The sequence below is a fragment of the Asparagus officinalis genome, chromosome 2 (genome assembly GCF_001876935.1).
Source record: "Asparagus officinalis chromosome 2, Aspof.V1, whole genome shotgun sequence".
NCBI classification, from domain to species: domain Eukaryota; kingdom Viridiplantae; phylum Streptophyta; class Magnoliopsida; order Asparagales; family Asparagaceae; genus Asparagus; species Asparagus officinalis.
In genome coordinates this window covers 959471-981501 of record NC_033795.1, presented here as the reverse complement: position 1 = coordinate 981501, position 22031 = coordinate 959471, and the positions used below count along the sequence as shown (strand labels likewise).

At 34.0% G+C, this 22031-nt stretch overlaps 3 protein-coding genes across 3 annotated transcripts in view; 1 reads left to right on the top strand and 2 right to left on the bottom strand.

The window, feature by feature from the left end:
• On the top strand, window positions 2847–7301 carry LOC109829810 (phosphatidylinositol:ceramide inositolphosphotransferase-like). The gene is made up of 13 exons (XM_020396854.1): window positions 2847–3103; window positions 3201–3290; window positions 3690–3776; window positions 3919–3987; window positions 4664–4744; window positions 4826–4897; window positions 5038–5098; window positions 5222–5271; window positions 5342–5394; window positions 5546–5641; window positions 5723–5769; window positions 6588–6709; window positions 6825–7301. Exons 1-13 carry the CDS (start codon window positions 3047–3049, stop codon window positions 6900–6902), a joined length of 963 nt encoding a protein of 320 aa, XP_020252443.1. The 5' UTR covers window positions 2847–3046; the 3' UTR covers window positions 6903–7301.
• Window positions 11493–18909, bottom strand: LOC109829809 (mitochondrial import inner membrane translocase subunit TIM10-like). The gene is made up of 6 exons (XM_020396853.1): window positions 18801–18909; window positions 18617–18666; window positions 18450–18502; window positions 13911–13949; window positions 13667–13736; window positions 11493–11812 (listed from the first exon to the last, which is right to left on the bottom strand). The coding sequence occupies exons 2-6, from the start codon at window positions 18647–18649 to the stop codon at window positions 11762–11764; spliced, it is 246 nt and encodes an 81-aa protein (XP_020252442.1). The 5' UTR covers window positions 18650–18666; window positions 18801–18909; the 3' UTR covers window positions 11493–11761.
• LOC109829808 overlaps window positions 19750–22031 on the bottom strand; it is a 22155-nt gene continuing 19873 nt past the window's right edge. Inside the window, exon 2 of the mRNA XM_020396852.1 lies at window positions 19750–20474. Within this exon, the coding sequence (XP_020252441.1) occupies window positions 20249–20474 (226 nt within the window). The 3' untranslated portion in view covers window positions 19750–20248. The remainder of the gene's footprint in view (window positions 20475–22031) is intronic.

The window sequence follows — 22031 nt, the reverse complement described above, 5'->3', positions numbered from 1 at the left end:
GTTTTTGGATATTCTTCTTCGTTTATCGAAGTAAGAATCTTTAAGCGAATATCTTATCGATGTAAGATGTTTATCGAAGTAAGAATCTTTAAGCGAATATCTTATCGATGTAAGATGTTCACTCTTTCAAAGATCAAGTCAGAGCTTAGATCTTTGGGAATCGCCAAAAGCTTCTTGAAAGTGTTTATGAAGAATGAAGACTCTCTCTCTTGCTCCAAATCACCAAAAGCTTAAGTCTCTCTGCTCCAATTTGCCCTCCGTTCTTTGTTTCGTGTCTAGGGAGGTATTTATAGGGATAGGAGTGCACAACAGTGAAAATGGAGGCGAAATAACTGATCGAGTGTAGGCTCTTTGGGCGCGTCAGTCTACGCTGCCGCGGCTATTGGCGCGTCAGTGTAGGCTGGCGCGGCCAAAGAGACGGTTTCTGCCACGTCCCAACATGTTTAAGATCGTTCTCCCACGACTTTTAACCACTTTTTTCGTGGTTTAACTGCTTATCCACGTCAATACACGTTCTCTTTCTGATATGCTGCCACGTGGACCTTCAAGAGATCTTAAAAATTACCAACAATTTATATAAGAGGCCACTGTGTTTACGTGTCATCCTTTGCTCCCGCATCTTAGGCGCGTCACCATGGGCTGTCGCGCCTTAGGCGCGTCACCATGAGCTGCTGCGCCTATGCATGTCGCCTGTCAGTGTATTTTGTCGTTGGTGTGCACAATGTTCTTCTATGTTGTTTCACTTCTTTTGGATGATCTCCTCTGACTTAGATAGTGACATTCATACCTACAGACATTTTTAGATACCTACAGCGTAGTGCAAATGGATATAGCTCACGTGCTCGGAGCACACGTGAAGCTTGGCTGTAAAAAAAAGAACCGATTAAAATCATACATGGAGGATTGCACTTGGGTTCTTTGATGGAAAAATTCCCCAATGACCAAAAATATAGGACTGACAGGGGGGACATGTGAGACGTCTCCTTCCTATTGCATAATGAGCTGGCCATCATTAATGATGGTCAGCTCATTATGCAATAGGAGGGGGACGCATTACTTGTCCCATCTGTTAGTCTCATATTTTGGGTCACTGTAGCAAAGCTCATCAATTTTTGTACTTTAGTCCCTCCTCAATACAATATCGACCACATAAGATCAATCTCACTATATGAGCATTATTGATCCTAAATCTCTGGAAAATGATTTTATTTCATCTACAAAATTGAATCTAGTATGCTACAACATGACAGCCTTGAGAGGTTATTGAGGTAACAACTTTTCCACCATGACTTTTTCGAGAACAATTTCACCTTCACAATCGCTGCATGCTCACAAACACCTACCATGAATCATTTTTTTCACTTTTAATTTTCATTTGCACGAAAAAAAATATCACTAGAGTCAAAAAGATTCTGCGACTGACCTGATAAAGTGTCCAAGTAGGCAATCAAGTGGCCCGCCCAAGCTATCAAGGGCCCGTTTGGAAAAGTTCTGAAAAAATCAGAACTTTTGCAGGCCAAGAAAGTCTGTCAAAGTTATGATTTTTTTAGAACTTTGACAGGTTTTTCCGCTCCAAATAATGCAAACAAACAGGCCCCGTGCGCTCGGCAATCGATAGGCTTGTGTCCTGCAGTGTGGCCCAATGTACTATTATTATCCGTAAGCTTCAATAATGAGCCTTCCCTAAATGGCCCGTAGGCCATAGCTCAAAGATCAAAGCCCAGTTCAGCCCACTATTGGTCAAACTATTAACAAATCAAAGAAAACGATACCATCGAAGGCTCAACGCGCTTTCTCCCTCGAAATATTTCGAATTCAAATTCCCCAAAAAGCCGGCAAACTACTCATCATCACGTGCAGAAACCAACCATTTTCCGTTACTTCTGTCAATGGCAACCTCGTAGTTACCATGAAACATCAAGGCCAAATAATTGACCCTTCCACGTGGGACATGTGAAAGGGCCGGCGGCCGGTCCCCTTAATTTCAGGCTTGTAAGTGCGGAGATTACAAGCTGATATTTAGAAGGATGCAAACTTATCAGATATGAATATAATCATTATGATTCTATAATGTAAATCTAATATATAATCCGTATCTACGAAAAGCAAACATAAACGTATTTGGATACAAATCAGATTGTGTTTGTACATTATCAGTATATGTAATCATAATGAAAATTTTAAATATACATCAATTTCAACAATATCATGAGAGATTTGGATATAACCAGATTAATAATTCATAATATCCTAATTAGCCTATTTAATCTTTAGGTCTCGTTTGGTACGCGGGAATGTGGTGGAATGGAATGATCATTCTCACTTCTCATTCCTTCCTACCAAACAAACCCATTTTTTTAAAGTTGGAGTGTTCATTCTCACTTCTCATTTTATGTGGGGATGAATGTTCCCAATTAAATGATAGAGAATGGGCATTCCCAATTAAATGATAGAGAATGAACATTCTCACATTAATTCCATTTCATTCATTCTTCCTTTTCATTCTTATTTGAGTTCATTCCCACGTACCAAACAAGACGTTAGGACCCGAGTTTCCCAAGGGCAAGGGGCATATCTGTTCTTCAGAAAGGAAAATGAACTCTACAGGTCAGGTGTTTGCGCTGTCAATTTACAGCTCTGCCCATCACGGTGACAGCAGAGATGACCTGTACTCGAGTGTCACTTACGTAATTAATTCCAATACCGAAGGGTATTAAAAATTTAATACCATCACAAAAGCGAAACCTCCTTTCGTCGTTCGTCGTCTTCGGCTGCTGCTTCTTTCTTCTCCGCGTCAACCTCGCGTTCTAGAAATAAGTGGGGCCCACTCCCCCCTCAGCGTATAAAAGCTACGGTTTTAGCTTATTTTTCTCATTTTTCTCGACATTAAAGTTTCTTTTTTTTTTCAAATTTTTTTTAGCTCAATTGGTCCTGCTGCTGCTGTTCCCGGTCTTCTAGAATCTTTTGACTCGGACTCCCCTGATTGGGGATCGGCGATCGGCGAGCTAGGGTTTTCTCGATCTCGTTAATCGAGGGTTTTCGTTCTATGGATGAAATTGCGTTCATAAAGATTACGATGTATCTTGCAAGAGAAGCTACCAAGGTCTGTTTGATTTAGTTTTAATCAATCGTTTTTTTTTCCTTTATAGATTTGTTAATTTAAGGGGGAATTTTTGAATTTTTTGCTGTGATTTTTTTAGTTATGGAGGAAGATTGCAACAGAGACTGCTCTAGAGGTGCAGATTCTTTTGGAAAAGTGGCATCTTTTGCTCCTAGGGCTTATTTTTCAGGTATTATTCTTTTTTTATATGATCTCGTGACGAAGATTTTGCTGTTAAGAGTATTCTTTAATAGAGGAGGAACATTTTGGTAAATTTATATTTTTGGATTTATTGTGTATCACCATATATTTGGGAATTTTTTGAGCAGAATTGTATCCGTGAATAAGTGATAAAAAAAATATAAAAAATATAAACTATAGTATCGAAAAGGAAAGGAAATTAATGTGGAGGCTGATAAATTTTCTTGTACAGAAAGGGAAGAAAGAAAGAGTTAAATAACTCACGACTGATATTGCATAGAGTTTACCGATTGGAAATAAATTTTTAAAAAAGTAGCAGGCTCACTTTAATGACCATGGTATGGACTAACTTGGAGAAGTATGCTATGTTTGTTGTTTCCATCTGCAGTATATTCATGGGTTGGCAGCTCGAGGAGTTCACTATTTACATCGACCTGGACCTGTTCTCCAAGATCTTGGGTTCATGATCCTTCCGGTCAGTATATTATTATGTAGTTTATCTGTCACATACGGTCGCAATAAGTCTTGAAAAAGCTATCCTTGTGTTCAATTAGAACAAAAATGTCCTTTTACTAAGAATTATGAGTTACTATCTTATTGTTCTTTTGTTGATATAGGAGCTTGGAAGGGAGAGATCTTATATTAGTGAGACTGTATTCACCGTCATCTTTCTCTCATTTCTCTTGGTATGTTCCTTTACCCTATGGTTGTTACCTTACTGAAGCTGATGATAGAAGATATTTACTCTATTTACTCAATTGCTCGTAAACTATAATTCGTAGTGGTTATCTTTTAGCTTCTAGACCTACAAAGTGTCAAATAGTGCTGTGGTTTGTTATCTTTTCGTCACTCAATTACATTACTTTCTCATTATATTATTACTATAGCAGCAAAGTTTCATAAGGTTCTGCTGGTCTTGTCTCATTTTTTTATCTGTACCACCTTCCACGTGCTAGTTTAGTTGTGCTACAATTTTGCAACCTTCTCCCCTCTTAATGGGTTGCCTTGTTACTTATTCATTGTATTTGAGTTGGCTTCTATATATCTAATGGAACTTAGTTGCATTTTAGTATTAAAAAAACTAAAAAGCCCTGTCATTTATCGTGATAAGATTATCTATAATTTCATTAGTTGAGTTTCGTATCTTGCAGATGAATGTCCTCTTTTGTTGTTTATTCGATCACTATTAATATCTTCTTTTCTTTCTCCCATGTATTTTCTGAAGGGCTGAGATTGTTTTCATTCAGTTTTCCAAATGTTTATGACATGATGTTCCGTCAATTTCTTTTGCAGTGGACATTTCACCCTTTCATTTTCCACAGTAAACGCTTCTATACAGTTCTAATATGGCGGAGGGTGCAGTGGACATTTCACCCTTTCATTTTCCACAGTAAACGCTTCTATACAGTTCTAATATGGCGGAGGGTGCTGGCTTTTTTAGTTGTAAGTTCCATAACTGATACTGGATAAGCCATGTTTGATGGTTGCCAATGCTTTAGTCTGACAAAGAAGTTATTCATGCAGGCCTCACAGATGTTACGGATTGTTACATTCTATTCTACTCAACTTCCTGGGCCTAACTATCACTGTCGTGAGGTAAATCTCTATGCCAATTTTATTGATGAGCTTTCAATAGCAATTGACCAGTACCATCTATTAACATATTATAGTTTCATTCAAATGAACCTCACTTAGTAATTTATAAGTATAACTGAGAGCATTGAGCTTCCATGCAGGGTTCCGAACTTGCCACATTGCCCCCTCCTGATAGCGTGTGGGAAGTGCTTCTAATTAACTGTAAGTAATCTTCATTTGAGGTGATCCTGTTTGCAGTTCTTCCGGAATTCATTTCTTTAGAGAGTCTCATTATCATATAACTTGGATGAAATAGATGTTCATTTGGTTTATTCTTGTTTGCAGTCCCTCGAGGAGTCAACTATGGTTGTGGTGATCTGATATTTTCATCCCACATGATATTCACTCTGGTGTTTGTGCGTGTATACCATATATGGTTGTGGTGATCTGATATTTTCATCCCACATGATATTCACTCTGGTGTTTGTGCGTGTATACCATAAATATGGCTCTAAGAGGTATATTTTCATCCCACATGATATTCACTCTGGTGTTTGTGCGTGTATACCATAAATATGGCTCTAAGAGGTAAAGGGCTTAGAATGCTTGGAATCTTAGTTTTAAAAATCTTCTTTGATCTGCTCTTTAATCTTACCTGGCTGTGTGCAGGTTTATCAAGGCTCTTGCTTGGTTGATGGCTATTATTCAAAGTCTGCTTATAATCGCTTCTCGCAAGCATTACTCAGTTGACGTTGTTGTTGCATGGTAAGATAACCTTTCAGCATTCAGTTATTATTTTCTGATGATGGAATTTTTGCTTTGACTAATTTTGTTTCTTTAATCCAGGTACACTGTAAATTTAGTGGTATTTTTTGTTGACAAGCAACTACCAGGTTTGTGTATTTAAAATTTTCAATGTTTTCTTGCAAAGCCACTTCTACGTCTCTGAAATTCACATATATTTGGCTATTTGTATGTTCTCTAGCCTGTGTACCTGTCTCCTAAGAGCTGTGAACCCGGTGCATATACACCTTATAGATAACATCAGTGGAATGGGCAATAGTGATTCACCTGTCATTATGTGGATTGTTGTTATCATACTGGTAACAAATTCACTAGGATAGATGTTTACCTTTCCCTTGTAGCTCTTCCATGAGTCCAAACTTGGGCTGCTTGGTGATGTTCCACTATATTGTATTGCCCGACTTACCAGAATAATCTCAAAAGGCACAATTAGAAACAATCTGACACAGTTATTATTATACTTAACTATTAGAATCGAAGACATGCTTGGATGTAGGTTTTTCTACTTCTCATGTCTGCCTCTTCTAGAGGTGAAGCATTTCAGCCCAGAGCTAGTATTGACAGGAAGGAGACAGAAACCTATTCCTAGGTTCATGAGAGAAATTAATGTAAAACAAGGAAAATTACATTAATGAAAATAAATGACATGAAACAATAAATTTACCATATGAACGAATGAGGGAAGTAAAGGAAAAAAGCAAATGAAACTACCCAAAATGAAGACTGAAAAAAATACACAAAAAACAGTAAATAGCTACTCTAATGATTGAGAGCTATTTGCGTGGCTAATATATCAGTGAGATGACAGCACTGCGAAAGTCTTTAGAAAAGTGAGCTTAAATGCTTGATGTATAAGCTTTTCATCAACATTCATGTTTAAAGTTCTCTGTTTCTTGCTTCCTTACAGAAATGCCTGATCGAACTGGTGGTGCCTCACCGCTGTTGCCACTGAGCTCCAAAGAAAAAGATAGAACCAAAGAGGAGAACCACAAGTTATTGAATGGGAATTCCATTGATACTGCTGATTGGGTATAGCACACGAATATGATTTTTGGTCATTTCTGAAATTTTCAGTCCATTACATATGGTATATATGATTTATATCTTGACTCCTGACGTGTTTCATTTCTTGATTTTGATTCAGAGACAAAGGACGCAAATGAATGGGAAGCATCTAGAAAATGGCAACCATGTCCATTCTGAAACAATGAACGGTTCATGACGATTGGACTGATATCGTAATTGATGGAGTATTCGATTTTGATTGGGGCTGCCCGCATTAGCTCCCCAGATTAGAAGCCTTTGCCAAGCCCTAGCAGCATCCTTATGGTATATAATCCACGGGTATAGTTCCTAAGATTTGATACCCAGCCCGGATGCATCCTTACGTCTTATAATTCATTGGTTGTGACCGAAGGTCTATAAGGATCGAAGTTGTAACTTCAAAGGGGAGACAATAGAGAGCAGTTATGCTTCTATTGTGGTGATCATGCCACAAATTCAATGTACCATGACTTTTGATTATGTGCAGCTTAATAAGGATAGTGTAGTCCTTCACATTTGATCAAAGCTTGTGCTATCGATGGTGATTCTTTTTTGTATGTGAATGCTGGTATCTGTTGATCGAGGGCGTGTGGATGCGCTGAAGAGTGCAGGTGGTATGTTTTGCTGATGGGATTGCATGTGGTGGGCTTGTTTCATTAATGATAGTCTTATCTTTGTGATATGGAAATCTATTATGAGCTTCAAAATACCTGTTTTTGATGGCCAAGGTATCAACATATAACCAAGTCCCAGCTCCCGTCTGGCGATCGATGGTCCCCAACCTATCATTTTGGACAACGAAACAGGCTCAGTGGGGGTCCGTATTGGTAGCCTGCTATGTTTAAACCACCAAAGCCTGGAACAAGCAGTGGTCCGCATATAAATTAGTTGTTTTATTCCGTGTAAGGTCAGATACTCTTAAATTTTGTAATTTTCATTGGCCAAATGGTTATTTCTTTTTCTTTCTTTTTTTTTTCATTTCATTCTTTCGATCTAGTGGCAAGGAAGTATGTACACCAAAATTTTTTAAGGGCTACGTCACCAATGATTTTTGATCATTTTCATTAGTTTCGACTGTTGTCAATTAAGTTTACATACTTCAAAATTCAAGATTTTCATGGGCTATAACCCATGTCCTTTGTCAATTTTTGTTCTATTGACTCGATCCATTTATTTCGATCCAATGATAATTAAGTATTGGTTCTTCAAAAAATTGAGATTTTCATGGAATTTCACCCATGATTTTTGTCCATTTTCGTTAGTCTTAATCTGATGATATTGAAGTGCTTGTATTCTAAAATTTACAATTGCATAAGCTATAACTCATAACTTTTGTTCAATATTGTTCACTTTGACCTAATGGCAATCTAATATGAGTACTTCAAATGTTGTGGTTTTCATGGACTATAGCCCATGAACTTTGCGCATTTTTTAATCGTTTTGATCCAATGGCTATTGATTTGCGTACTTAAAAATTTACGATTTTCATGAGTTAGTATCCATGATTTTTGTCTATTTTAACCAAATGACAGCGAATTATGCGCTTTTTAAACCTCATGTTAATTTTGACAGTTTGTATTTATTTCAAGCCAATGACAATTAATTATGCAGATACTTTAAAACTTGCAATTTTCATGAGTTATAAATCCTAGATTTTGTTCTATTTTCGCCCTTTTCAACCTAATAAAAATTAACTAAACGTACTTCAAAATTGAAGATTTTGTAGGTAAGTCACGATTTCTATTCATTTTCAATTATTTCGGCCCAATAACAATTAAGCATGTATAGTTTATAATTTACTGTTTCATGAACTATAACCTATTATTTTTGTTCATTTTCGTTCATTTCTATTCAAACAATTAAATATAGTTACTTCAAAAGTTATGCTTTTCTTGGGTCACAATTTTATCAATTTTCATTCGTTTTGACCCACTTGCAATTAATTACGCATATTTTAAAATTTATAATTTCATGGACTATAACTCGTGATTTTTGTTCATTTTCATTTTTTTCAACTCAACGATAATTAAACATGCAATATTTTTGACTATTTTTGTTAGTTTTGATCCAATAACATTTACTTATTTGTACTTAAAAATTCAAGATTTTCATGGATTATAGTTCACAATTTTGACCATTTTTGTTCATTTTGAACCAATGGAAATTAATTACGTGTACTTCCAAATTTTCCAATTTCATGGGATATATCTCGTGATTTGTCCCTTTTTGTTCCTTTTGAATAAATGGAAATTAAGTATACACAATTCAAAATTCACGATTACATGAGATATAAGCATGTAATTAGACGTACTTGAAATACTCACGAGTTTTGTTCAATTTTATTCATTTCCACCTAAGGCAATTAAACATGCATACTTTAAATTTCACGATTTCATGAGCTATAATCTACGAGTTTTTCCTATTTTCGTTCATTTTAGCATAATGCAATTAAGTACGGGTATTTCAAAAGCCACGATTTTTTGGGCTCTAACCCTCGTTTTTTTTTTTTGTTCATTTCCCCTCGTTTCAAGTCAATTTAAATTAGGCAAAATGGCACTTAAATACCTTATAGTTTCACTCTGTTAGCACTCATATACCCTCAGTTGTATTTCTTAGCATTTATATATCCTGAGTTGGTCAAAATTGGCATATTGATACCCTATGTTTTGCAAACGTGACAATTTTTATTCAAAAGTTTCCATATAATATTTATATGCTATTTTTTATAGTTATTTCTCTATTAATTTTGTTGAAATCATTGTTAAATCTTTTAAAATTCTATTTTTGAAATAGAATTATGTTGCATTTAAAATTAGAATTTTGGTTTGTCTAATATTAATTTAATAAATATTGATGGTTAGAAAGCTTCAAAATTAACATATGAATGTTATATGGGAACTTTCCAACAAAAAAAATTCACGATATTAAAGTGTTAATTTTTGACCAACTAAGGGTATATAAATGCTACAAAGTGCGAGTGAGGGTATATAAGTGGTAAAGGAGTGAAACTATAAGGTATTTAAGTGTTATTTAGCTTTTAAATTAAGAACAAATATTTCAAAATTTCCTATTTTCGTAGGTTATAACTTATGCTTTTTTATAATTTTTATACGTTTTAACTCAATGACAGTTTTTCTCCAACTTTGTTCGTTTCAAACCAATGACAAATAAGTTTGCATACTATAAATTTTGTGATTTTCATAGGGTTATAATCCATGATTTTTGTCAATTTCTATTCATTTCAACTTCATATCAAAACTATGAGTTTGTTCATTTCTGTTATTTTTTATCCAATGGCAATTAAGTATTAGCACTTTAAAATCGTGATATTCATTGTTTTTGTCCATTTTTCTTCCTTTTCTTTCAATAAAAATATGCATGCATATTTCAAAATTTTACAATTTTTATGGGCTATAACACATGTTTTTGTCCATTTTCGTATGTTTCGACCCGTTGAAAATGAACTATGGTTACTTCAATTGTTACAATTTTTACGGGCTATAACCAATAATATCTTTACACTTTTCCTTTTGATATAGGATAATCACAATTAAATATGCGTACTTTAAAATTCATGATTTTCTTGAGCTATCCACCAAATATTGTCCATTTTTATTCATTTCGACTAGTGACAATAAATTATGGGTAAATAACACTTCGCGATATTTCCGCCATTTTCATTCATTTCGAGTCAATACCAATTAATTATGTGTACATCAAAGTTCATGATTTCTATGGGCAATAGCCCATGATTTTTATTCATATTTGTTCATTCCGAACTAATGACAATTAGATATGTACTTCAAAATTTACAATTTCACGGAATATAAGGCGCAACTTTTATTAATTTTCATTTGTTGCCATCCAATGTTATGTTAATTAAGCATCTATACTTCAAAAGTCATGATTTTGTTAAATATAACTACAGTTTTTTTCTGTCGTCTTTTGTTCTCAATGCCAATTAGTATACATTTTTCAAAAGCTAAGATTTTCATGGGCTATTACCCATAATTTTATTCTATTTTATTTATTTTGATCAATTTACAATTGAATATGTATATTTCAAAATTCACAATTTTATAGGCTATAGTCAAAAAAATTTGTTTCTTTTTTCCCGATCCAATGGTAGTTACGTATACGTACTTTAAAATTCACCACTTTTATGGGTTAACCCATAATTTTTGTTCGGTTGCATATATTTCTTCCAATAGCAATTAATTATGTGTATTTTCAAATATTTTTTTATTTCAACCTATTGACAATTAAGTTGTACAATTAAAAATTCACAATTTTCGTGGCCTTAACCCCATGTTTTTTCTTCATTTTCACTTGTTTAGACTCATTGACAATTAAGTATGCATATTTTAAATTTGTGATACTCTTGTCCATTTTTGTTCATTTAAACCTAATGACAATTAAATAGCAATGTTTTTGACTATTTTTGTTCACTTCGACCCAACGTCAATTAATTACATATATTTGAAAGTTCGTGATTTTCATGAACTATAACCCACGATTTAACTGTTTTCCTTCAATTCCCTATGATATTTAATTATCCATACGATTTGTTCATTTTCATTCATTTCCTCCCACTAAGATTAAGCATTCATAGAGCAGAATTTGTGATTTTCATATGTTATAAATCACGATTTTTGTCTCTTTTCTCTCGTTTCGACCTAATAGCGATGAAAGAAATAAAAAATTAAATATTAATCAAACATCCTGCGTCACAGATCCAGATAGCACTAACCCAAGCAAATCAAGAACAAGTGAATACCAAAAGTTCCAATTGACTGAATTATCAATGCACCAAACAAATTAAAGTGAGTTACTCAGCTATTCCCTTGTGCAAATAAAAGGTGTACATAATTGAATATCCAACACAAAAAAGTTTGCCGCATGTAATGCATTTTTACATTCTCCCTCATCCTATAAAGGGCAACAAATTCCCTTCCCCGTAAGTTACATGCTCTGCTTAATTTATTGCAATTCATGGCTGCAGGTTAGTTTGGTAAACAGGAGAACAGGACCCATGCTTCACATTGGCCTGTTATTGTTACCAAGCAGCTGCCCAACCAAGTTTGTTACCTGCGATATGAACCAAACATTTTAATTTCAGAGAAGCATTACAGCTTGGTTATAAATATCGGAGAGATGACTCTATTTGGGCATCGGGGATCCAAATACTCATAAAAAAGCGCAGGGATAATAAATTACTAACTCTTTAGGCTCCGTTTGGCAAAGAGTTAACGAAGAAGGATTAAGGAGAAGGATTAACATTGTTAACCCATTCGATAATCCGAATGACTAAATTATTAACCCGTTATATAAGTTTTATTTTAGTCCTTGTAATCAGTTTTAGTGTTTGGGAATAACAATGATTTTGACTATTTTCTTTATAATTAGAAGAGTTAACTCTTAATCCTTCTAAAAAGGAGTATTAGTAAACCCCTCATTTTGAGGGGTTAACTCATTTTAATCCCTCTAAAGGGGTTAGCTTAACCCTTCTATATTTTTTATGTTTGGCAAATTATGGAGGGTTAACTCACTTTAACCCTTGTATATATTTTTTATGTTTGGCGGGTTAAGAAGGGGTTAAGTCTCCTTAACCCCTCACTTAACCCTTTGCCAAACGGTTCCTTATAGTACAGGGAATGTACAAGGCAAATTCGCCCCAAAAGAACAAAATAGCAAGGAAAATACCTTAAACATAGTTATATATAAGAGTCAGCATGCAAGTTTCAGGAATTTTGGGATTCTTTTTAACAAATGAGTTCCTCTAAAGTTCATTTCAGCCAAATCAACTTAGAGACCCTTGTCCATGGTATGTATTCTCACAAAAGGAGAGTATTTCTTGAGCTATTAACAGGATGCAATCCTAAGACATGCTGAGCTTTTGTCGGAACACAGCACAGCCACATGATATATATAGTAATATATATATAAGTATATATATTATAATATATATAGTATATGAATGGAGATTAATGGGTATCCTTGTCATAGGATGAGATTTCCTCCTTGACGCCTAAAATCACATGATTGAGCGACATTATGGATGATCCGCTCCGTTGAACTTGATCTACATATTCTAACCCCAACACACCAAGTTTGGGGTGAATCCGTCGTCTTTGACCCTCCCATTGAGCCATGTGAAAAGTCTATTCATTCAAAACCCGTTAAAAATTGATACGAGTGGATGAGATGGTCAAACGACGACGGGTTCACCCCCAAACTTGGTTGTTGGGGTTTTAGAATATGTAGATCAAGTTCAACGGAGCAGATCATCCACAATGGCGCTCAATCATGTGATTTTAGAGGCGTCAAGGAGGAAATCCGCCTCCTATGACAAGGATACCCATTAATTCATCAATATATATATATATATATATATATATATATAGTATATTATATATATTCAAGGAATTCATTATTATATTCATAAAATCTGAACCTATAAAAAGGAAGGAAAAGCTGGAGAAACAGAAACTAGCACAGCCCATGCAGCAACAAACTCAAAAATTCAATTGGATGCACAAAACCTACTGCGAATGAAGATCGAGTATGAAAATTTCAAAATACCGAAGACCATGGGTTTATACCAATATTATGGGGTAAAAAATTGTAATGTCTAATTGACTTCCCTTGACAATTTTCAAATTAGTGACTCCAGCAATGTCCACCAGCACGAATCAATGTTATATCCAAAAAATTCAATTAGCACAGCCCATGCAGCAACAAAGTCAAGAATTCAATTAGATGTACAAAGCCTACTGAGAATGAAAATCGAGTATGAAAATTTCTAAATATCGAAGACCATGGGTTTATACCAATATTACGTAATGTCTAATTGGCTTCCCTTGACCATTTTCAAATTAGTAACTTCAGAATTGTCATCCAACACGAATCAATGTTATGTCCAAAAAGTTACTAAAAGTGTACCTGCCAATATTTTGAAACGCAGCGATCAATACAACTGTTCTCACCCATATTGAGCTCAGATTCTTTATATCTAAAAAAAGAAAAAGAACACAAGAAACTACAATTTAGAACGTATCATACTTCAATTCAACTTCCGAGTTCATTAGAAGAAAATTTTCCTAGGTTGATACATGTTCAAAGTGTTTGAAGCAATGAACATTTATAACAATCTTGTAAATGAGATAAAGTCATAAAGATAACTTACTTTTTCTCGACACATTTGTCAAAGCAAGTGTGAGTGAGCCTGTAAAATATTCAAAAGAAGATCAAAATATGTGAAATCAATAGCCATTTAACTCGCAATACATTCGACCTAGCAAAATTGGACACTGTCACTCTGTAAGCTTCAGCTTATACAAACCAAAAGCATAATTGGTAGTGGATATTGAATATTTTGAAGTAAAAGTTTGATATAAATTTAACAGTGTATTATCTATCCACAATACAATTATCTTGTTCTGTAAATTTCTAAAGCAACTAAAACCAGCATCTCAGAAGAGGTGAATGATAACTCCGTACATGCATATGACTCAATCAGAAAGTACATACTCATGACCTTTACATAAGCAATAGTAATAACTAAACAAATAAAAATATTTAACATGAGTACAGATATCTTTATCTGCAATAAAATTTAAAGAAAAAATATAAAATCCCAGCATCAGGAAAGCCCATGATCATTATCACATCTTAAGCCTTCGCACACCAAAATGTGGCTGACTAGGGAGAAATACTCAGCAAGACTGGCTGCCAACATGACATCAACTGCCTGTCTCTGAATTAATGGTTAATTCCTCCTGGCTTAGGTAAATATGGGCATCTGGCTAAGTAATAGAATTATCAACCCTAAAAATTTTCCTGACCAAGAAGTGTCTACTGTCTACTATACGTAGAATATGTAATACAGGATATCATGTACCAATAGAAAAGGGAAACAAGAAACATTACTGAACTTGATGAAGTATATTAAAAATGCCACAGCAGTGCGAAATCCCACATATATTTGGCTGACAGATCCTCTCTGACAATCCTTACAAATGGCCAATTGTAGGTTTCAACTGAATCATTTTTTTTATCCTAGCAAGTAGAGGAAAAATATTCTTAATAGTAATAACTTCTAATGAAAAGCCAAAAAGCTATATACCAAGACGAGTTTCATATAAAAACTGTCAACAGTCACATAAGCCATTAAGGTTACATTTTCTCTGGATATTACACCCACACTCCATCTCGTATCTTATCCAATTCAACAACTGCGGCACATTCATTGTAAAGGCTGATACTTGCACTGTAAATGTCCACCTCCTCAATAGATCAAAGTTTAAGAATATCCATGTAAGAACACTTTCCTAACACACATGCAAGCTTCTTATCAACAATAGACAGCAATCAAGCTTACTAAGATAAGCGGGTATCAACTGAGTATCTATTTTTCTCCCAATGCAGCTTCAAATTATTGATATAACATCACACATTCTTTGTTATGAACTCCACAACTTTATGTTTGATTACAAACAGATAAAGCACTTGATTTCAATTGTTGAATAGATGTCAAAATATAAGAAAACTACCAACTGTCAGGGATATATGTTCATTTCTGAGTTAGGAACCTAGATGCAAGAAATAGAGGAGTTTATTAATAATTGAGGTGATGTACATACTCACACTTAGTACGAAGAAGATTGGCGATTTGCATTAAATGAAGGTTAACTGAAATTGTAGATATATAGACGACATATAACACAGTAGTTAGCAGAACAGACCGAGCATGAAAAAGAGAATTATTCTTTGAAGATGCGAGCATGAATTATGGTGACCATATTTGTTGTATCAGCTTGAAATTATGGACACATTTGAGATGCATGAAAATGAGGACTTTAATAAGGATATCCTTGAGGATTGAGCTGCATTGCATAATTATATAATCATGCAAGGTTGCAGGTAGAGGAACTAAGGGAGGCAGCAAAGAGTCCAAATGCTCACACATGTAGATGTACTGAAGTTTAAGTGAATATGCTTTTAGTGAGTAAAAGATTGTGGTCTTACAAAATGTGAAACTGATCCACTTTTAAGATCAAGAGGTGTATCGAGAAAACATGGAAACACAGACTATGGCCTACAGTAGATGTGTCCAAAAAGCCCGCCGGCCCGGCCCGGATTACGATTAACAAAGAGTTTTGAAGGAACTTGTGACCAGGCTTATTGAAGCGCGCACCCCCGGGCGAGGGGTGCTTCGGCCTGGGGAAATGTGCCCCGCACGCGAGGCGAGGCGCTGCACGCAGCGAGGCGCGCTCGCTCGTGCCTCGCACCTGCGTTATGTAACATACTCTTTCTTCTAATTTTTTTAATAATTTACATAATTACATATTTATATCATGTAATATACTCTTTCTTACTAGTTGCTAATCTATTTTCATCTTTTCATGTTTAACCTATAAAAAGAAAACAGTAATTAGTAATTTAGTATACTTGTTTGCTAATTATAACTTCCTTCTCTAATTAGCATGCTAATAGCAAATTATGAACATGTAAATATGTAATTATTACATTCATTCTTTATCTTTTCAACCTAAGTAGCAAATATCAATTAAGAATACTAACTAGAAAATTATAAACAATCATGTTTGTTAATTATATATTTATTAGTCTTTTTATGTGATAATTTATAAACATATGCTCATAATTGTTAATCACTTAATTTGATGATTTAAATACATGTTTCTTGTATCTTTTTTGTTACTTTAAAAATTCAGTTAGCATAATTGATGATTTAAGTTGATATTCTCATAATTTTGGATGTAGGTAACTAATATGTTGCTTATATGTTGCTGTCTTATGATGTTGGTAAATATTAATTTGAGTTATGCGTCTCAGTTAGTGAGACGCACGTCTTGTTGTGCGCCTTGCGCATGGTGCGCGTAAGGGACCTTTGCGCCCCGCATTGCGCCTTGCGCCTCGATAACACTGTGTGTATATATATACTCTCTTAGTATATAAGTATATATAAGTATACTCTCTCTTATATAAGTATATATATGTATAAGTATATATAAGTATACTTTCTCTTCTATAAGTATATATAAGAATACTCTCTCTTATATATGTATAATGTATGTATGTATGTATATATATACTCTCTCTCTTAGTATATATGTATATATAAGTATACTCTCTCTTATATATGTATACTCTCTCTTATATAAATATATATAAGTATACACTCTCTTATATATGTATAATATATGTGTGTATATATATATACTCTCTCTCTTAGTATATATGTATACTCCCTCTTATATAAGTATACTCTCTCTTATATATGTATAATATGTGTGTGTATGTATACTCTCTCTCTTAGTATATAAGTATATATAAGTATAGTATATTACAACGGCTACTTCTTTCTCATTAGCCCAACGGGCAACGGCTACTTATGCGATTCTCTCTCTCTCAAGTTATAACTTATAAATATATACAATATATTTACAGATAATATATGTATATATAATATATAATTACATAATAATTTGTAAGTATATACTAATACATAATTATATAAAATATAATAATGTTAAACTAATTTTTAACATTTTTTTATCAAAAAAAGAAAAGAAAAGAACTTTAAAAAAAACCTAGTTGGGATGTACTTATCTATTGTGATGCGATGAATTCCAAAATAAATTTATACTTATAATTTGTAAATGATTAATAAAGAATTTATTTTTATAATTTTTTATTTATAATTTATGTCATTTTAAGTGATTAATAAAATTATTGTTTTAGTCCTAATATTTGCAAGCTATAAGACTTATCATGGAACTGTAACTAAGGGGAGTGGAAATGAACCAAATAATTAAGAAATAGTTAGATAATTGTTCGAGTAACTGTTCGGTCATAAACGATTTGGTAGTTTATTTACCACTAAACAAATATTTTTTAATATTCGAGTTTACTAACGAATAGAATTTAACTAAATGTATATTCGATTTGTTTGACCATCAAATATTCGTTTAAAATTTGATTACTTATTATTTGTATTTTTGCACATATGATGTCATATTTTTAGAACACTTACCATTTCTACTTAAGTTTTACGTACTGATATTAACACTTAAAAAATCTTAAATCTGTTTTCTTTTCAAATTCTTTGGCGGAATAAATATACTTTGATATTCAATAAGTATTCGTGGATATTCATGAATATTTATCAAATACCAGGCATTCGAGTCCGAATTTGAAAGTCTCCACATATGACTAATAGAGTCTACATTCGAATTCGATAATTTTAAACAAATACAAACACGAACACCTTAGTATTCGATTCGATTCGATCGTTACCACCCCTAACCGTAACAAATACATCAAGTGTCATAATACCCAAGCTCGTCATAAGAATTTAAATTTTCCCTAAAAGTTTAACTTTCACAATCTCTTAAACAGCATCATAAGCATAACCCTGACTGGCTTTTATTTATTTTCCTAAAGCAAAGGGGTAGGGAAAATAACATGGATGACAAGTCTTCTTTTTCTGCAGCATTGCTTCCATGATCTTCGGAGCACTAACAGTCTAACGCATATATTGATACGAGGGACAAAGTAGAACCATCACGATATCTTTATATACCCGTCCACAGAAATTTGTCACTAAAAATCTAAAATCGTATCTGAATTACTCACAGAAATTGCTAAGATCTATGAAACGCCACTGTTTCATAAGCAACATATTGTTAGTGATTTATCTTACTTGTTGAAAAGCTCTACCCTGTACTCCATCTCTTTCTCTGCCATTCCAAAGATCTGTTTTTATTTACAGAGGAAAAAAAGAAAAAAGAAAATCAAGAACAAAAACTCATGAGATAAATAGCTGATAATACAACAACACCCAATAACCTTCCCAGTTAAAGTACGCACCTGTTCTTTCTCAAAATTACCTTGAGCGGCCATTTTGAAGATTTTCCTACCTAAACATCGAAAAAATCGTAGAAAATAAAAATGAATTAGCAAAATCCAACTCAAATAACACGTAAAGATCACAATATCACTTAAAATTCGTTGTTATTATTAGTTGAAGATCAGAGAGGAATGCGTTTCTAACCTTGGAACTAACGAGACCAGGGGAAGAAAGAAGCGATCACTTCAAAAAGAGACGGAACGAAATTGGGAATTAGGGTTTTTTGATTGGTAAGTGGGGCAAACATATGTTGAAGGCTGGATCGGTCGGGTCAAGAAAGAACTTGAGCCGGACCCGATCCGACGCGACAACTTCAAAAGGGTCAAAATGTAAATTTGCTGCTTTTGTACCTTTTCGTTCATTTATTTATGTGTGTGCAATTTTTTTTTTTTTTTGTTTGTTGCGCATGATGATTGATGCCGATAGGGCAGCTTTAAGTGAATGGAATACCAGTGGATTATATGTAATTAACCCTTGTTATCATTAATATTTCTGGATAGCAGACTAGTTTAGATCTATTTAATAAACTCTAGTAAAAATCATTATGTTAATTTGTTAATTATTAGGATTTATGTTTTTGGTTTCTTAGTAGACTTTTTGCCGTGAAAAAGAAAAAAGAAAAAGAAACTCCTACGCTACAATTTGTTATGATAACAAGCTCCTTATTACTCAAACTTCCAACCTCCCATACCTTGAAATTTTTTGGATCGACTATATAACTCATATTCTTCTCAGTTATGGATCATCTCCCTCAGTTAGTTAACTAAAAGTATATCGTAGTAATACTTTTACTATGACAAGGCGAAAAGAGACGGACAAAAATTATCATAGTAGATATACTATTAATCCTACATTAACAAGGCCAAAAGAGATGAGAAAAATATCAATAGTAGACATATAGACATACTATTAATCCTACATGTTCATACTTTCTGTCAAGGCGAACGCATTCAAATATATGTAAGATATAGTAGTGTTTCTTCTTGAGTGTTCTCAAGTTATATTTCCAAGGACCCAAATTAAATCTTCTAAAATACTAAATAAATAAATAAATAAATAAAAGAAAATACCCAACAATATGTTGGCAAATAGATGAAGCAAGTTAAGCTTACATTCTCACCAAATTACAAATCACTGAGACACTGTGATCAGCTGGATATATACCGCGCTGTACATTAAGAAACTCACGGTTTATTACTACAAGAAAAAGAAAAAAAAAAGACAATAAAAGAAAAGAAAAAGAGGAAGAAAACAAACTCACGGTTTACATAAGCACTAGAACCGCTCACAGTTCTACCTTCCTACCTGATTCCCCCTATTTTCGGACTTCACAAAACCAATACGAAGTATCAACCAAGTACGTACAGCTCCAATTTCCAGCTATACTACTTGGATGCAGAGGGCGCTAGAACAACTCATCCAAGTAATAAAATTAATATACAAGGGGATCGCATAAACTTAAGAAACATCGATCAAACGCATGATGTATCGTGCAAAATTGAACCAGCAAAGCCCTTTTTCATCTCGTTTTCACCGTATGCATCAGTGCTGGATCAATAAGTAGAACAGTGCTTTAGGATTTTGCTCAGGTTTTAGCCAGGGACATTGAAGTGAAAGAGCCAAGAGATGACGAATGCGAATATAATACAAGCGAGCAAGAAATTCAAGAGTCTGCGTCCTTGCCAGAAATGTCGAGTTTCAGTTGGTTGACTAGGAGAATCGATACTGATGGTTGTTTCATTGGAGTGCTCGACAACCGATTCAGTCTCACAAGCTCCAGGAACATTCTTTGCTGCTGAGCCACAAATCTCGCACGTCCTAATTGTGTTATCCAGAATAATGTCATTAGAATGAATTGGTAATTTTCCATCATAAGGTGAAAGTAAGTAAAAAAAACATTTCAATGTTATAATATACATGGGATACTTAAAAGGAGCAACTTTATTCGACATGATTTGCGTTCGTAATCTCAAATAACAACCTATGATCGCACACTATGTGCCGATCAGACAGACATATATTAGTGTATGAGGAGCGTGTCTGCATAACCTTAAGGACCTCCAAAGTTTTAGAATAGTTAAATGGAGAAATTCAAATGAAGCTGCTGAACATAACATTTTTTTGATAATATTTTATTGACATGGTGTATAAATTGAACTGCTTATGGAAGCTTTACAAAGCAAAATCTACAGGTTGAATTTTCAGCCTACTAAGCTAAAGGGACCGTATAAGCCAGATGACATTAATTTATATAGGCAATTGATTCTGTACAATAACTTCTCAGATATTAAAGATGATTTAGGAATTGAAGGGGATAAAAAAAAGATTGAGAAAGTAATTAGGAATCATCATAGTTGCACATTATAAAAGGAACGACGTTATCTTCCATAATTTATTTGGAATATCATGATTTCCACACTGAAATATCGCAAATATTTGAGAAAAAATTATTATCCATGCCCAAATAAAGCATCTCTTGACAGATTAGCACTTATAGTATTTCATATCATCCTTCATTGTTTCCTTAGTTCAAAAGAACCAAAAGGAAAATGTTATTTAAAGAATACTGTTTTAAACAATGAATTCTTAATTTTCCCCTTTCAGCTTGACTCCTTGGAGTTATTCATCCTTGGTTCCAAGCGTCTCTCTCTACCACTTTATTCCATGCTATTTTATCTTTCTTTATCAACACTATCTTCTTTGCTTTTTCTTTTTACCTTCTTTCTCCAGTCACTAAAACAACAACATACTTCTCATAGCTGTTTATGACTTCATGTGCACGCACAGAGATGGAGCCAAATGCCAAAGTATCACCTATGTGCATTTTCTATAATTAAAAGAAAAAGGTCACTCGTGAAATGCATTCGAACACAAATTTATTTTATTTTACTTTATCCGTTCTTCAATTTTATTTTATTTTGTTGGGGGGTCGACAGTTTCGGTGGGTGTCACAACAATGTGGAGGAAATACATGTGCGCTCGCAGACCACAGACCCATCTTGGAGTGGTGGTGCCTGATTGTTTTGCGCATGCTACCACCCCAGATTCGCGATAATTAACTATGCACACCTTCAATGAAAATCAAGAATACGTAACTTCAATGAAATCAAGTATATGTAGTCAAAATGAATGAAAATGACAAAAATCATGAATTATAGCTCATGAAATCATGATACTTGGAAATACATGTAATTAATTGTTATTAGATTGAAAGGGGAACAAATGGACAAAAATCATGGGTTAGGTGCCATGAAAATTGTAAATCTTGAAGTACTCGTATTTAATAGCCATTGGGAAGAAATGCATGAAAACAGATGAAAATTATGGTTGTGAAATATGTGTACGTAATTGCTTTTGTGATATAAATGAAACATA

Bases quoted from the DNA above. Each gene is read 5' to 3' on its own strand.
- LOC109829810 (XM_020396854.1), top strand. From the start codon at position 3,047: ATGGATGAAATTGCGTTCATAAAGATTACGATGTATCTTGCAAGAGAA. The intron at 5,099-5,221 runs GTAAGTAATCTT...TCTTGTTTGCAG, and splicing joins GGAAGTGCTTCTAATTAACT to TCCCTCGAGGAGTCAACTAT. The intron at 5,395-5,545 runs GTATATTTTCAT...GGCTGTGTGCAG, and splicing joins CATAAATATGGCTCTAAGAG to GTTTATCAAGGCTCTTGCTT.
- LOC109829809 (XM_020396853.1), bottom strand. From the start codon at position 18,649: ATGGCCGCTCAAGGTAATTTTGAGAAAGAACAG. The intron at 13,950-18,449 runs GTAAGATAAATC...AATATTTTACAG, and splicing joins AGGGTAGAGCTTTTCAACAA to GCTCACTCACACTTGCTTTG. The intron at 11,813-13,666 runs GTACACTTTTAG...TTCATATCGCAG, and splicing joins GCGTTTCAAAATATTGGCAG to GTAACAAACTTGGTTGGGCA.